The sequence below is a fragment of the Muntiacus reevesi genome, chromosome 18 (assembly GCF_963930625.1).
Source record: "Muntiacus reevesi chromosome 18, mMunRee1.1, whole genome shotgun sequence".
NCBI classification, from domain to species: domain Eukaryota; kingdom Metazoa; phylum Chordata; class Mammalia; order Artiodactyla; family Cervidae; genus Muntiacus; species Muntiacus reevesi.
This window is the reverse complement of record NC_089266.1, coordinates 19339070-19353069: the sequence shown is the minus strand read 5'-3', so window position 1 is coordinate 19353069 and position 14000 is coordinate 19339070. Positions and strand designations below refer to the sequence as shown.

The following is a 14000-nucleotide window of genomic DNA, read 5'->3' as shown; positions in this document are numbered from 1 at the left end:
GTTCATTGGAAGGACTGATGTTGAAGCTGAAACTCCAATACTTTGGCCACCTGATGCGAAGAGCTGATTCATTGGAAAGGACTCTGATGCTGGGAAAGATTAAGGGCAGGAGGAGAAGGGGACGACAAAGGATGAGATGGTTGGATGGCATCACCGACTCAATGGACATGGGTTTGGGTAGACTCCAGGAGCTGGGGATGGACAGGGAGGCTTGGTGTGCTGCAGTCCATGGTCGGACTGCAGTCGCAGTCTTTGCTGCAGTTGCAAAGTGTCGGACACGACTGAGGGACTGAACTGAACTGAACTGAGCATTGGTACCTGGGGTTATGCAATACTTACACTGCAATCCTGTGTCTAGCTCAAAAGCATGAACAATCTTCAACAGCTCTTCAACAAGTTGACTAAATCTTGTACTTTCTTGTAGGCTTCTGAAAGTAAATTGATTGAAAGACACACTTAGCAAGAGATTATCAACTTAAGGACACTAAAATAAGAAAAGACATTAAAGAAATAAAAAAAGATGCAGCAACAGTAAAAAAAAACAACTATATGATAAGAACAGAGCTATTAAGTGACATTACACTATAACCAAAATATCATTGACAGCAGAATAAACCATAGAGCAATATTTGTTAATATACATGTATTTTTTGCCATTCAAGCTTATCAAAAGCCTATAACTATCTAAAATAATAGTACTTTGAATCCACAGTAGATATAAATCCACTGCATACAGAATTTGGTATTCTTAACATCTGAATCCCATCCACCCAAACCCCCACTTCTAGCTCTCAGGGATTTCTGCCAAATGATGATTACACTATTTTGAAATCACAAATAGTTATCAATGTCCAAAGAGAGATTTGGGTTTAGGAAAGTTGTAGGACAATATAATTTATTTATTCATTTAAATCTGAGTGACTACCATGTGCCAAACATTGGATAAACAGTGTTGACCAAGATAGACAAAACCAGTGCCCTAATAGAACTTACATCCTGGCCAGAGGGACACACAATATATAAATCCACTGTGTTTGTGTGTAAAAAATTGAGTAGAAATAAGTGCAAGAAAGAAAAATAAAATCAGAATTAAGATAATAGGGGAAGGGTGGTACAGTCCTATATTAGATAAGACTGTAAGTTCTTATATCATTCAGAAGGATTAGAAAAAGGCAATGAATTGCAAATAACTGCACAAGGCAGATGTAATATAAAACTCTCAGAAAAATGATTTTGAAAATAATTTACCATGTCAGCTAAACATCCTTTTATATATTTTTCTACTGATGAGTGGTTTGATAGGAACACCAACTATATTATTACGGAATCTTTACTTTTTCCTGATGTTGTCACTTCTAACCTCCCATCAACTACCAAAATTATATACCTTTTGGTTATATCATTCTTACACAAAGGACATTGTGAAGGCCCTTTCTTCTGGTTGAGAAGTTTCAGCATACAAAATCTATAAATTATAACGAATGAAAAGAACTCAAGTTACATTCTTTTTTTTTGCAGAGAGAATATTCAAATAGCAAATAACAATGAGAAAATAATCTCTCAACTGCCCTTAAGAGCCATTTTAAAGGTAATGGCAGATGAATTACAACAGGTGGCTTTCTTTAATTGTTTTTAGATGCTGCATAAGAAGAAAACCAAACTACATAAGCAATAATCTATGAAAACTGAACTTATATCCATGTCTTTCTGTTATGATCAAATAAAACTTATTAAAAGTTAATATAGCATATTTAGTGATATACTCATAATGATATAAGGATTTCAGGCTGCATAATCAGATGTAAATGGTTACTTCAGGTAAAATTATTATAATTAGTTTAAAAACTTAGTACCCCAATACAAAAGTTATAGTAATCAAGACAGTACGGTACTAGCAAAAAGATAGATTAACACATAGATAGAACAGAATGAAAGCATAGGTCATACATCTATGTTCAAGTGATTTTCAACAACAGCACCAAGACAATTAAATGGGAAAAGAATAATCTTAATAGTACTCGGACAACTAAATATCACATGCAAAAAGAAACATAGATTCCTACCTCACACAATACAGAAAAATTAACTTAAAACAGGTCACAGAAAAAAAAATAAAATGAGTCACAGAACTAAACACAAGAACTAAAGTATAAATGTTTGTGACCATGGGTTAAGCAATGATTTCTTAAATAAAGAAATGGCAAGAGCACAAGCAACCAAAGAAAAAAATGGGAATATCAAACTTAAAACTTTTGTGCTACAAATACCACCATGAAAAAACTGACAGGACAATTCACATAACGAGAGAAAATATTTGTTAATCATATATTTGACAAGGGACTTGTATCCAGAATATATGAAGAACTCTTAAAACTCAATAAAAAAAAAAGAGACGTAACCCAATTTAAAAATGGGCAAAGGATTTGAAGAGCCATTTTCTCCAAAGATAAACAAATGATCAATAAGCCCATGAAAAGTGACTTCTCTGGTGGTTTAACGGTTGCGAATCTGCTTGCCAATGCAGGGGACATGGATTCGATACCCGGTCCAAGATGATCCCACATGCCATGGGGCAACTGAGCCCAAGCACCACAACTAGAGAGAAGCCCTCTCACTGCAACTAAGACCCGATATAGCCAAACAAATAAATATTTTTAAAAACAGACAAAACAAAAAACTGAATTGTACACTTTAAATGGATGGATTTTATAGCATGTAAATTATATCTCAATAAGACATGTTCTTTAAAAAAAAACCTCAAAGCAGGAAGAAAACATGCTCATTTTTATATTTACAAGGCCTAACAGAATGTCTGTTGAGCCAGACACTTGTTGAACCAAGTTGTTCACCAAACACCTAAGAGCGAAGCAGGCTCACTCAGGCTTTTAGAATGGCTTGGGATCTAGAGCAACTGTTTTGGTTGTCTCAGACACTGAATATGGCTAAGAAGACTTTGATGATCATATGCAATGTGTTCAGAGTCAGCTTCCTTAATAAAGGAAACTACTGCTCCCATTGGCTGGTAGTGTCCATAAAGATCAACATTCCCTTAAGAAAAAGACAAAAGACCCAAAACAGAGTAGAGAGAAAAGGGAAGAGAGCAGTAGAAGCAGCTGCGGTGATTATTATTAAAAGCAGTGATTCACTCATACAACCAGTAAGTTAGGTATCATTCTAGATGCAAGAAATTCAGTGAAAAGGAAAATAAAACCCCTGCCGTTATAAAGGACATGATATTATGGCAGGGGAGGTGAGTGAGGAAGGGATTAGAGAGAAGATACCAGGAAAGAAAAGATTATGGGAACTGAAAAGGCAGTGGGAATGGTGAGCCAGCACACTTAGAGAAGTACTTTTTACTGGCCATGTCCTTTAACATGCATTGTTCTGTCAACATAACCCTCAAGTATCTTCATTTTACAGTAGAGATTTGTCCCAGATCACACAGTAATCAAGTAAGTGGTAAAGGTGATATTGGATCTAGAATTTAAATGTATTGCAATAGCAAAGCCCATGGCTTTTCTACCAGAGAAAGTAAATGTAGGTAGGTTTGGTCAAGGAGACCCAGGGGTCCTTCTACACCTCTACACCTATACAGATGCTTGAATAACCATATTGCACTTGACAACATATAGGTTAGGAAATAGGGGTGTCAAAAAGCGAGCTGCTTTGTATAAAAAGTCCATTTAAAGAGCCAAAACAGGGACTTCCTGGAGGTCCAGTGGAGGAACTAAGATCATATATGTTGGTGTGGTGTAGCCAAAAAATAAATTTTTTAATTAAAAAAAAATAAAAAGAGCCACAAAATAGAGGCTACCACTCCTTGAGAAGATGCAAATACTACCTGCACTCTACCATAATAGCTCTAGCAGGCATCAAAGGATCGCACTGGCAAATGGCACAATTCAACAATTCAGAGTAGAAGTAGGGAGGTCATGCCCTAAACACAAGACTGCAGAATACAGTAGGGAAGCTATAGTATGATAAGCTAAGCTATAGATGATGTAGCCTGTACACAATTACACAAATAACACAGGAGAAGCAGATATGTAGAAATCAACCAAGATATGGGTTGCAATCTTTCTTTACGCTAGGAAAAGGACAGATGCATAAAAGTTACTAACTAAACTCAAAAGAGAAAATGAACTTGTACATGATTGGAAAAGACTGAGGTAAGGAAAACACTGACAGATCAACAGAACACTGGCATGTCTTTCAGGGCTCAGATGAATTTATTAAACTCTGTTTTAGAGCTCTGGGGAATCTACGTGATACACTGATTAAATGAGAACACGTATACAAGTTCTATACAAGGTTCTCAATGAAAAGGTCTGAGACAAGTTTCAGGCTTCTTGGGTTTCTAAAGCCCAATGTTTAAAGAAAGGCAATACATTTTTAAAGCAAATGTAGTTATGTTTTCCAAAGGGCAGCTTCAGCTTTATAAGAAAAAGCTGATGGAGAATAGTAAAATCACAGTGCCACAAAACTAATTTGAGGGACTTCTCAGAGTACTTATTTTTGAGCACATCTTTACCCTGAACAGCTGAACAAGTTATTAAAACTCATCTAATTTTGAGTTGCTTGTCCAAGTCTATCCTGGCAGGAAGTAAAGAATTTATAGTTTTAAGTCTAGGCAAAATAAAGGCAAGCTGAGTTTTGGCTATGTTCAGCTATACTGGGTGCCCTGGATTACTGTCAACAGAGCTAAGATAATGGACTAATATGGTCCCTTGTTAGAGGAAATAAAGACCCTGACAGCTCCATGGCTTAGCATCTCAGCATCCACTTACGTTGCTGGTCCCACCAAACCTTGTCAGTTTGGGTAATTAAGGCTCTTTTTTCTTGATCAAACCTCTGGTTTGTACTTTAGTTCCAACAATTAAGAAGCTATCTTGAGTTCTTCATCTGGGAGATTCTGCCTGACTTCCTTCCCGAGTATCACAGTTGTGGGTCAAGGTTCTTTGTCTCCTCGGGATGAGAATCCTACTGCTAACCCTCAACCTCCCATGGCTGGGTCGCTGTTACTTTTCTTCCTTTGTAACTGCCACCCTGAACTTCTCATTTCTGCTGCTAGACTCCTGCAAGGCTATGTTCATCTACTTGCTTGATTATCCATCTCTTGCCTACTTCTGGCCTTTGACATCCCAACCTATTGCTACATTCCAGAATGCCCTGATTCTGCTGCTAAGTCACTTCAGTCGTGTCCGACACTGTGCGACCCCAGAGATGGCAGCCCACCAGGCTCCCCCGTCCCCAGGATCCTCCAGGCAAGAACACTGGAGTGGGTTGCCATTTCCTTCTCCAAAACATGAAAGTGAAAAGTGAAAGTGAAGTCGCTCAGTCGTGTCGGACTCTTAGCAACCCCATGGACTGCAGCCTACCATCCATGGGATTTTCCAGGTAAGAGTACTGGAGTGGGGTGCCATTGCCTTCTCCGAGAATTCCCTGATATCATGATCTAATGTATCTGGCCATGAAACCTCCCTGACACTGACTTACCACTTATCTGGATCTCCTCAGAAGACTTGCTTTACTTGGTCTTTCTGGTCTTTCAATCTCAGCCATCCTTGTTCTAGTCTCTCTTATTAATACTATCCTCCAAATAAGTGTCTAGAAAGGTCACCATTTCAGAACACTGCTTCTTCAACTTTAATGTACATAAGAATCTCCTAGGGATCTTGTTCAAATGCACATTCTGATTCAGTAGGTTTGGGGTAAGGCTGAGATTCTAGGAAGTTCCCGTGTGATGTGGTTGGTGCAGAGCCATGAGTCCCACTTTGAGCAGTCAATTTTCTAGAGCTGTGTTATCCAACACAGCTGCCACATGTGGCTACTGAGCACTTGAAATGTGGCCAGTCTGAACTAAGATGTATGTTAAATATGGAAAAACACAGGCTTTCAGAGACTTACCTCAAAAAAACAATGTCAATTACCTCACTAACATTTTTATATATTTTGAAATGATAAAATTTTAGCCATAACTGGATTAAAAATATATAACTATAGTTAATTTCACCTTAAAAAAAAACCTTTTAGTAGGGACTTTTCTAGTGTCCAGTGGTTAAGATTCCACACTTCCCCTGCAGGGGGAACTAAGTTCTATCCCTGGTCTGGGAACTAAGATACCACATGCCTTGGCACAGCAAAAAAAAAAAACCAAAATCTTTTAGTAATGTGGCTATAAGAAAATTTAAGTTAGATTTATGGCTCAGATTATATCCCTTTGGACCATGTGGTCTAGATCTTTCAAAAAGTACTATATATTTCATCTGTTGTTTAGAAACCACAAGCTAATGAAGGAATGACCTAACATTTTCTAAACTGCTACTACTGTACCTTTTATACATCTCAGGAAAGACTTCAGATCTACAGGCTTACTTGGTCAACAAAGCTGCTTTATTGTTAGCAATTAGAGTCCACCCTCAGAAAACCCAATTAATGCTTGGTGGTATTTTTCTGAGCTTTCTTTTCATATAGATCAAAGTGTTATTCAGACTTAAAATATGGCTGCCTTTTCTGCTTGTCATATCCTCCATATTAAGAATTGCAAGTCTTTTTCACTCTCCTCTAGTTACCAACTTTATTTAACTTTCTCAGTCTCAACAGATGTCTTCACCTCCAACTTCACTGAGCTCAACTACCTCAACCACCCCTACTTCTATCTCAAAATCTTTCTATAGGATTAATTTCCTTTTCCTTCATTACTGTTCCTAAATAACATTTCTCTTTCTTGCATCCCTTTTCTATTTCAATCCCTTCTGTCTCTTCTTGCACCTTCTCTGTTTTGCAAGTATCTCCCCTCTGAGGGCTCCTTTCTCTTCTAGTATAGCTCCTCTATACATAGAAAAAGTTAGTTTCTTTTTCCTGCACGTATTCTTTCTTCTCTTCATACCTCTGCTCATATTGCTCCCTCTGCCTGTAAAACTGCCTTTTCCCACAAGCTCTCATAAAAAAGAATGTTCATAATTTAATCTCTTCTTTACACACTACAATACTGTGTATTCATTATTCCAGGTGATAGGAAAGCATACAGGATATTTCAGAAAGATTCTTGTCAGACAACAGTGAAAGTTCCAGCATTTAAAAGGTTAGTCTTCAACTCTCGGTAATCTTTTCTTTTCTTTACTTATTTTTGTGTAAGTACTTTTAAATATGGGACTTTACAATGTTGTTTTACAAAAGTATTGATCACAATTCCCTGGTGATCCAATAGTTAAGACTCTGCCTGCCAATGAAGGGGATATGGGTTTGACCCCTGGTCCAGGAAGATGCTACATGCCACAGGGCAACTAAACTGGTATCCCGCAACTACTGAAACCCACCCACCAAAACAAGAGAAGCCACCACGAGAAGCCCATGTACCACAGCCAGAGAGTAGTCCCTGCTCGCCACAACTAGAGAAAGCCTGAGCACAGCAATGAAGACCCAGCACAGCCAAAAAAAATTAGAAAAACAAAGCTTCTTAAAAAAAAAAATTGATCTACAAAAAAACTGCCCCTATACCACAGATAGTTTGAGAAGCTTCCCTTTAGAGGCCACAAAACTAAAAATTCTTGAAGCAGAGATAAAGCCTTGCTGCCTTGGCACCTGACCAAGGAGACAGGCCTGAGGAATGAGAAGGAAACTGCTGAGAAGAGAGTTAGGCCAGTGGGCTGTCCTGGGAAAGGCATGAGAGGCCATGGAAATGGACTCTGGATCCTTCCTGGGACAGCTAAATAGCAAGAAGAAAGTAAGATTCAGAGGAAGGAAGGGGCTGGCCAGCTGGCAGCCTTGTGCTCAGAGGATATTCCTCCAAAGGGAACAAGTTTCCTCCAGTTTCAGCTAGTCCTTGTTATCCTTTTTTTCCAATAAATTTTTTTTCTTAATTTATTTATTTTTAGTTGAAGGATAATTGCTTTACAATATTGTGTTGGTTTCTGCCGTACATCAACATGAATCGGTCATAGGTATACATATGTCACCTCCCTCTTGAATTTCCCTCTCATCTCATTATTCTTAAATCAGAAGTTTTTCCAGGATTTTTTAGGTTATCGTAACATTCCAAGCTGATGAAAATTATGAACTGTCTTACCAGAAAATTGCACAGGCCCATAGTTTTTAATATAATTGAACTTAAAATTCAATATAATTCTAGGAAATTCAAGAAAACTATTCAGGAGTCCTAAGTTACAAACCCTTGAATTTGAAAATTTCTTATAGGATACTTAAGAAATTGATAATTCCCCTCCCCCCGCCTCCCCGCCCCGCTGGGGATGGAGGGGGAGGCAGGGGTGTTGAGGTAGGAGTGAATAATACTTTGCATCATATAACCTTTAATGCTAGTAGACTCATTACCATGGACATAGCTTTCCCTTTCAATTAAAATAGACAAAAATACTTAAAAACAACTGGCATTCAGGGCAAGTCTCAATCATAGCTTAACATCAGGGAAAGGAGAAAACCCTTGTTCTATAAAATTACCTACCAAACTTTTCCAAAATTCTTCTATCCAAGAAACATATTCATGGACTTCCCTGGTGTCCCAGTGGATAAGAATTCGACTATCAATGCAGGAAAAACCAGTTCAATCCCTGATCTGGTAAGATTTCACATGTCACAGGGCAACTTAGCCTGTGTGCTACAATTACTGAGCCTGCGTATCCTACAGCCCATGCTCCAAAAACAAGAAAAGCCACTGCAACGAGAAGCCTGCACATGGTAACTAGAGAGTAGCCCCCATTCACTGCAATAGAGAAAGCCCAAAGTGCAGCAACAAAGATCCAGTGCAGCCAAAACAAATAAATAACTACAAGGAAAAAAAAAAAGAAAAAAACCCCAACTGGCTTAAAAAAAGGAAACATCCATTCCAAAGGAGAAGATCCTTAAAAATATAACTTGAATCACTGGTATGAATGAATTTCAGCCTAAATATAAACTGATATCAGATTCTCTATTTTCACAAGGATTATGAAGCAGGCAAACACTGAACCTTAGAGGTCAGAGAGCAGAAGGACATCTAGAAATGAACAGAAAAGAGAAAACTGGGACAGTTGAAACACAATTTGCTAATTTCACAATTGCCTGCAATCTGCTTCCACCCTTGGATACAAAAAACAAACAGCTCTTCAAAGTGATTTCATATCCCACTAGATAAATGTGCCAATATTTTACTTCAAACTATGGCTACAAGCAACTTACAGTTCTTTTCCACATAACTGAAGAAGCTAAAGCTTCAGTAGTTGTTTTCTGTATTATGAAGAATAAGTACAAAAGCTAATGATAGAGCCACAGAAAACATTCAAACTTACTTGCAAAATATGTGGTCACACTTTGTAGAGACAGGTTCTTTGATCAACTCCAGACTAGAAAGGTGGGGGGGCGGGGGGGGGGAAGAAAATAAACAAAGGTCAATAATTCATTTAAAAATAAGTATTCTGGGGTACACTAACCCTGGCAATCCAGTGATTAAGACTCCGCGCTTCCAATGCAGGGGACTTGGGTTTGATTCCTAGTCGGGAACTAGGTAAGATTCCACAAGCCGTGCAGTGAAGCCAAAAAACAGATAAGGACTTTTTTACTATAAACATGAAACTATTATTACTCCTAAAAAATAATTTCCTTATCATCATCTAATATACAACTAATGTTCCAATTTCCTTCACTGTCTCATAAAAATTTAATCATTACATCCATTTAAATCAGGATCCAAACAAGATACACATCCTGTATTTGGTGGATACATCTCAAGTTTCTTTTAATCTACAGACTTCTCTTTTCCTTCCTTGTCATTTATTTTAAAAACTAGGTCATTTGACCTGTAGAATTTCCCAGATTCTGGATTTTGCTGATTATAACGCTATAATATGGTTTAACTTGTCCCTCTAATCTCCACTTCCTGTAAATGAGGCTTGATCAAAACCGGGTTCAATTTTTGGCAAGAACACTTTACAGATGGTTCTGTGTACTTTTATTACATCACTGCAGGAGGTACATGATGTTTGGTTTGTGATTACTTTGTAAGAACAGTGTAAAAAACACTCACTGAAGAAAATTCAGAAAACAATAAACTTAGAAAAATACAGTCTCCAGAAAAGAAAATATATCATACAAATTCCCATCCCTGCCCATCTAACCACAAGATTTCAAGGCACTCCTGAGATTAATTCATTTAACAATTTATTAAGTATTTATTGTGCTCCTTCTACGTGCAAGTACTGCTCCTGGAGATAGAAATACAGCAGCAAACAAAATAAAAACTGCCCTCATAGAACTTACATTCTAGCTGTGGTGGATAGTTGGTTGAGAAACAAAGATATACGGGAATAGTGCTAAAAAGAAAAATAAACCAGGATAAGGGGAAAGGAGATGCAGTGTGTTGGGGGGAGGGATGTATACACAAGGTGGTCAAAAAAGGTCTTATGAAAGGGTGACACTGGTGGACAGCTGAGCTATGTGAGGAAACCAGTTGTGTAAAGGTTGGAAGAACATTTCAGCAGGGAGAGCAGAGAAGAAAGTCTCTGAGCAGGACCATGCCCGGGGTTTTTGAAGGACAGCGAGTAGGCCAGGGGCCAGGATGGAATGATTAAGGGGGAGATACTAGTGGAAGAGGTCAGAGAGGTAGCTGGGAACCTGAGTAGGGAGGGACTGTTTAAAGTCTCTGGTGTTTATTCTGAATGAGCTTCAGAAACTGATTTTTGGTAAAGTTCAATAAAGGCATCAAAGAACAGATAACCTGTGTGTGTGACAGGAATGTGGCTTGTCAAATATTTAACATTTTAGAAAGGGATGACAAGAAAAGCTGGGGGACAATAGTCTCTTGTGAAGGGTTCGGTAACATAACTCTTACAATCATGGGGTTTGTGACGCAGCATAGGACAATGAAATGAAAAATACTAGAGTAAGTCAGAAGACTGGGTTTCTACTGCAATCTCTTTATTAGCAGAGTGATCTCAGGCCAACCACTCTACCTGAACCTCAGTTTCCTTCTCGGTCACCCACTCTACCAGTCTCTTAAGGCTACTGTGAGAACAAAAGTAAATGCTACTTGGGAAAATGTTTACAACCTGAGATGATCTGTACCAATGTTAGTATTATTATTAGGACTGAATGAGATTTTAAGAAGAAAAACAACTGGACAAAGAGAACTCTGATTTGTTACCAAATCATTATTCCTCAGATAGGCTAGATAGCAAAAGAAATTCTCAGTAAAAGAGAAATTGGATTTAGCTATGATACCAGATGGCTTTCATTCTCACCACTGACTCAATTTTGAAATAATTATATTTCAGTATGGTAATTAAAAACTAAGCTATACAAACATACTGTAAACATAAACTTTGAAAAGATGAAAACTCCAATATGTAAAAAGGTAATGACTGTTGAAGGAAAAGCCTGGAGAATGGGAATGAAAGAAACAAAATTTAAATGTTTTCTTCTAGGTCATGATGAGAGTAAATGTTTACTATAAAAGTGATTCAAATTTTTTAAACACTCTTCAAACCTGGAAATATTTTAGGCCTACTCCTACATTTTGAATGTAAATTACTAATTACAACTTGAGCTTCCAACATGGTAAATGATTGGAAAAAGCAGCTAGGTTAGGTTTGAAATACAACCATACCACCCACTAGGATACACACTTTAGCAAATTCTTCTGAAAGTCAAATAATTTATATATTCATGTAAAAAGTTAGAAAGAAATACCAATTACCAGAAATAAATGCCAATAGTGACTCAGAGGCCAGAAGAAATTTCAGCTTGAGACCTCAAAGAAGATGGAAACCTACCCTACAGCTAACATAAGTAATACTGTTTCCAGTCACAATCAGGAATCATTTATTAAAACATAGCTGAAAACTGTAGTTCTGGGCAATGTTTAAAAAAAAAAATGAACTAAATATGATTCCCATCCTAGAATTCCCCACTTAAATGAGTTTAAGGTTTAACAACAACCAAGAATAGCTTTAGTTTAAAAACTCATGTGTATGTCTAATAGAAAACAGATTGAAAAAATAAAAAAGGAGCTGGAAAATACACAATAATTGACTGAAAATAAAATTTAACATTAACTTTCATTCTCACGTCTTTAATTTTTACTTTATCTGAGATTTTTAATTGATGGATTAATTTGCCAGAATGAGAAAGAATATTATATATTATGACTGGGTCTCACGGAAATGTAAAGTAAATGGACCCAAATGCCATATTATTAAGGACTTTTTGATCACTCTTTGTAATTATCATGAGTAAGTCTTATGCTCTTTCAAAAGCAATTTTTCCCCGATTGTCATTTTCTCCTTCCCTGGCTCTGATGGTTCATAAATTTGGCTGTAAAGCTCATTCAGCTTGGGTTCTTGTTTAGCTGAAATGTTGAGGGGCAGGAAAGCAGAAGGTAGGTTACTTATAAACCTTGTTTCTCTCTGAAAACACAACTTGCATTTTATTTCATATTATTTTCTTGATTCCAAATATGAAAAACAACTTTCATGAAGCACAAAGGAAAGGTGCAACTTTCCAGATTATTTTTTGAATAATATTCACCACTATCACCATATTAAAAAACTCAACTATATCAAAGAACCTATTTAGTTTATTAACACCTTCAACAAATGTTGACTGAGTGGCTATTATGTCCCAAATGCTGTTCTAACTACTGATGATATCAAGTAAATAAAACAAAAACCTCTGCCCAGAGTTTATATTCTGTGGTGGTTGAGAAAAAGGATAAATTATACGGAATGTCAGGTAGTAATGAGTTATGAAAAAACTAAGCATTATGGAGGAAAGGGAGATAAAGAGTATGTTGGGGGTGGGAATGTTTCAATTTCAAATTAACACTGTCTGCCTCTTTGAAGGATGGTATTTCCATCAAGATTTGTGAGCCACGCAATTACCAGGGGAAGAACATTCGTTGTAGGCAGAGGGAGCAGCAAGCAAAAAAGCTCAGACACAGGAGAATGTTTGAAGATCAGTGAAGAGGACAGAATGACCAGAGAATAAGAGGAGAGAGGGTAGTCAGTAAACTTTCTAAATTTCCCTTCTGGCTTTTCACCAAGAAATTCTGAGGTATGGTTTTTAATTTATTTTGTAGATTTATTTTAATTTATGTAATAGATTTAAGAGATACCATTGAGATCATTTAGCCTGTGGTTCATAACCTTTGTTGTACCATTGACCCCTCTCGGCAGCTGATAAAAGCTCATGAACCCCCTTCTCACAGTAATGTCTTTAAATATATAAAATACAAAATATAAAATTACATTAAGAAACTATATAGGGAAAAAAAAAAGAAGAAACTATATAGGAATATAGATAGGTCTCCAAGGGTCGTGGAGGGTAAGTTAAGAGCTCCTGAATCCACACAAGATACCTTTCTGGGGTTGAAAAAAATGTTCCACACCTTGACTGGGTTACAAAGATACATACACTTACCCAAAGACAAAGACTTGTACACTTATGTTTTCTGCATTTCACTGTAGTAAATTATAAGCCTTTAAAATTCTTGTCCCCTCCTTTTATTGTAGATAAAGAAAAACAAAGGTTCACTCATAATGTCTAAGACTGGGGAGGGGCACGATAGGATTGGCGGGGTGAGAGGTGTAAGACAGACTACAAGGATGTATTACATTGGGATGGCCAAAAAGTTTGTTTGTGTTTTTCCATACCATCCTACAGGAAAACTGAATGAAGTTTTCGGCCAAACCAATACAACACGGGGAATATAGCCGATCTTTTGTAATAACTGTAAATGGAGAGCAATCTTTAAAAATTATATAAAAAATAAAAATTGTTAAATAAATAAAGAGGTACAAAAGTCAAAGAAACTTGCTAAAGGTTTTGAGGATTTGCAATATTCTCATTTAAATATACAGGGCTAATTTCAGCCAAAAGTTCTCCCAGGACATACCCACTCACTGACATCAAGCATTCGTGATTTTATTTTCCCATTATCAATTAAGTCCATTCCAAGTGCTCAAGCTGGTTATGGAGCTGGATAAAAAGTCCAAATATCACTTAAGCTAAAC

At 37.1% G+C, this 14000-nt stretch overlaps 1 protein-coding gene across 1 annotated transcript in view; it reads right to left on the bottom strand.

Moving 5' to 3' along the window:
• Positions 1-14000, bottom strand: part of BRCA1 (BRCA1 DNA repair associated) — a 68188-nt gene that overhangs the window by 52814 nt on the left and 1374 nt on the right. Inside the window, exons 3-5 of the mRNA XM_065908767.1 lie at positions 9285-9338; positions 1388-1465; positions 340-428 (exon numbers count right to left, since the gene is read on the bottom strand). Of these exons, the coding sequence (XP_065764839.1) occupies positions 340-428; positions 1388-1465; positions 9285-9338 (221 nt within the window). The remainder of the gene's footprint in view (positions 1-339; positions 429-1387; positions 1466-9284; positions 9339-14000) is intronic.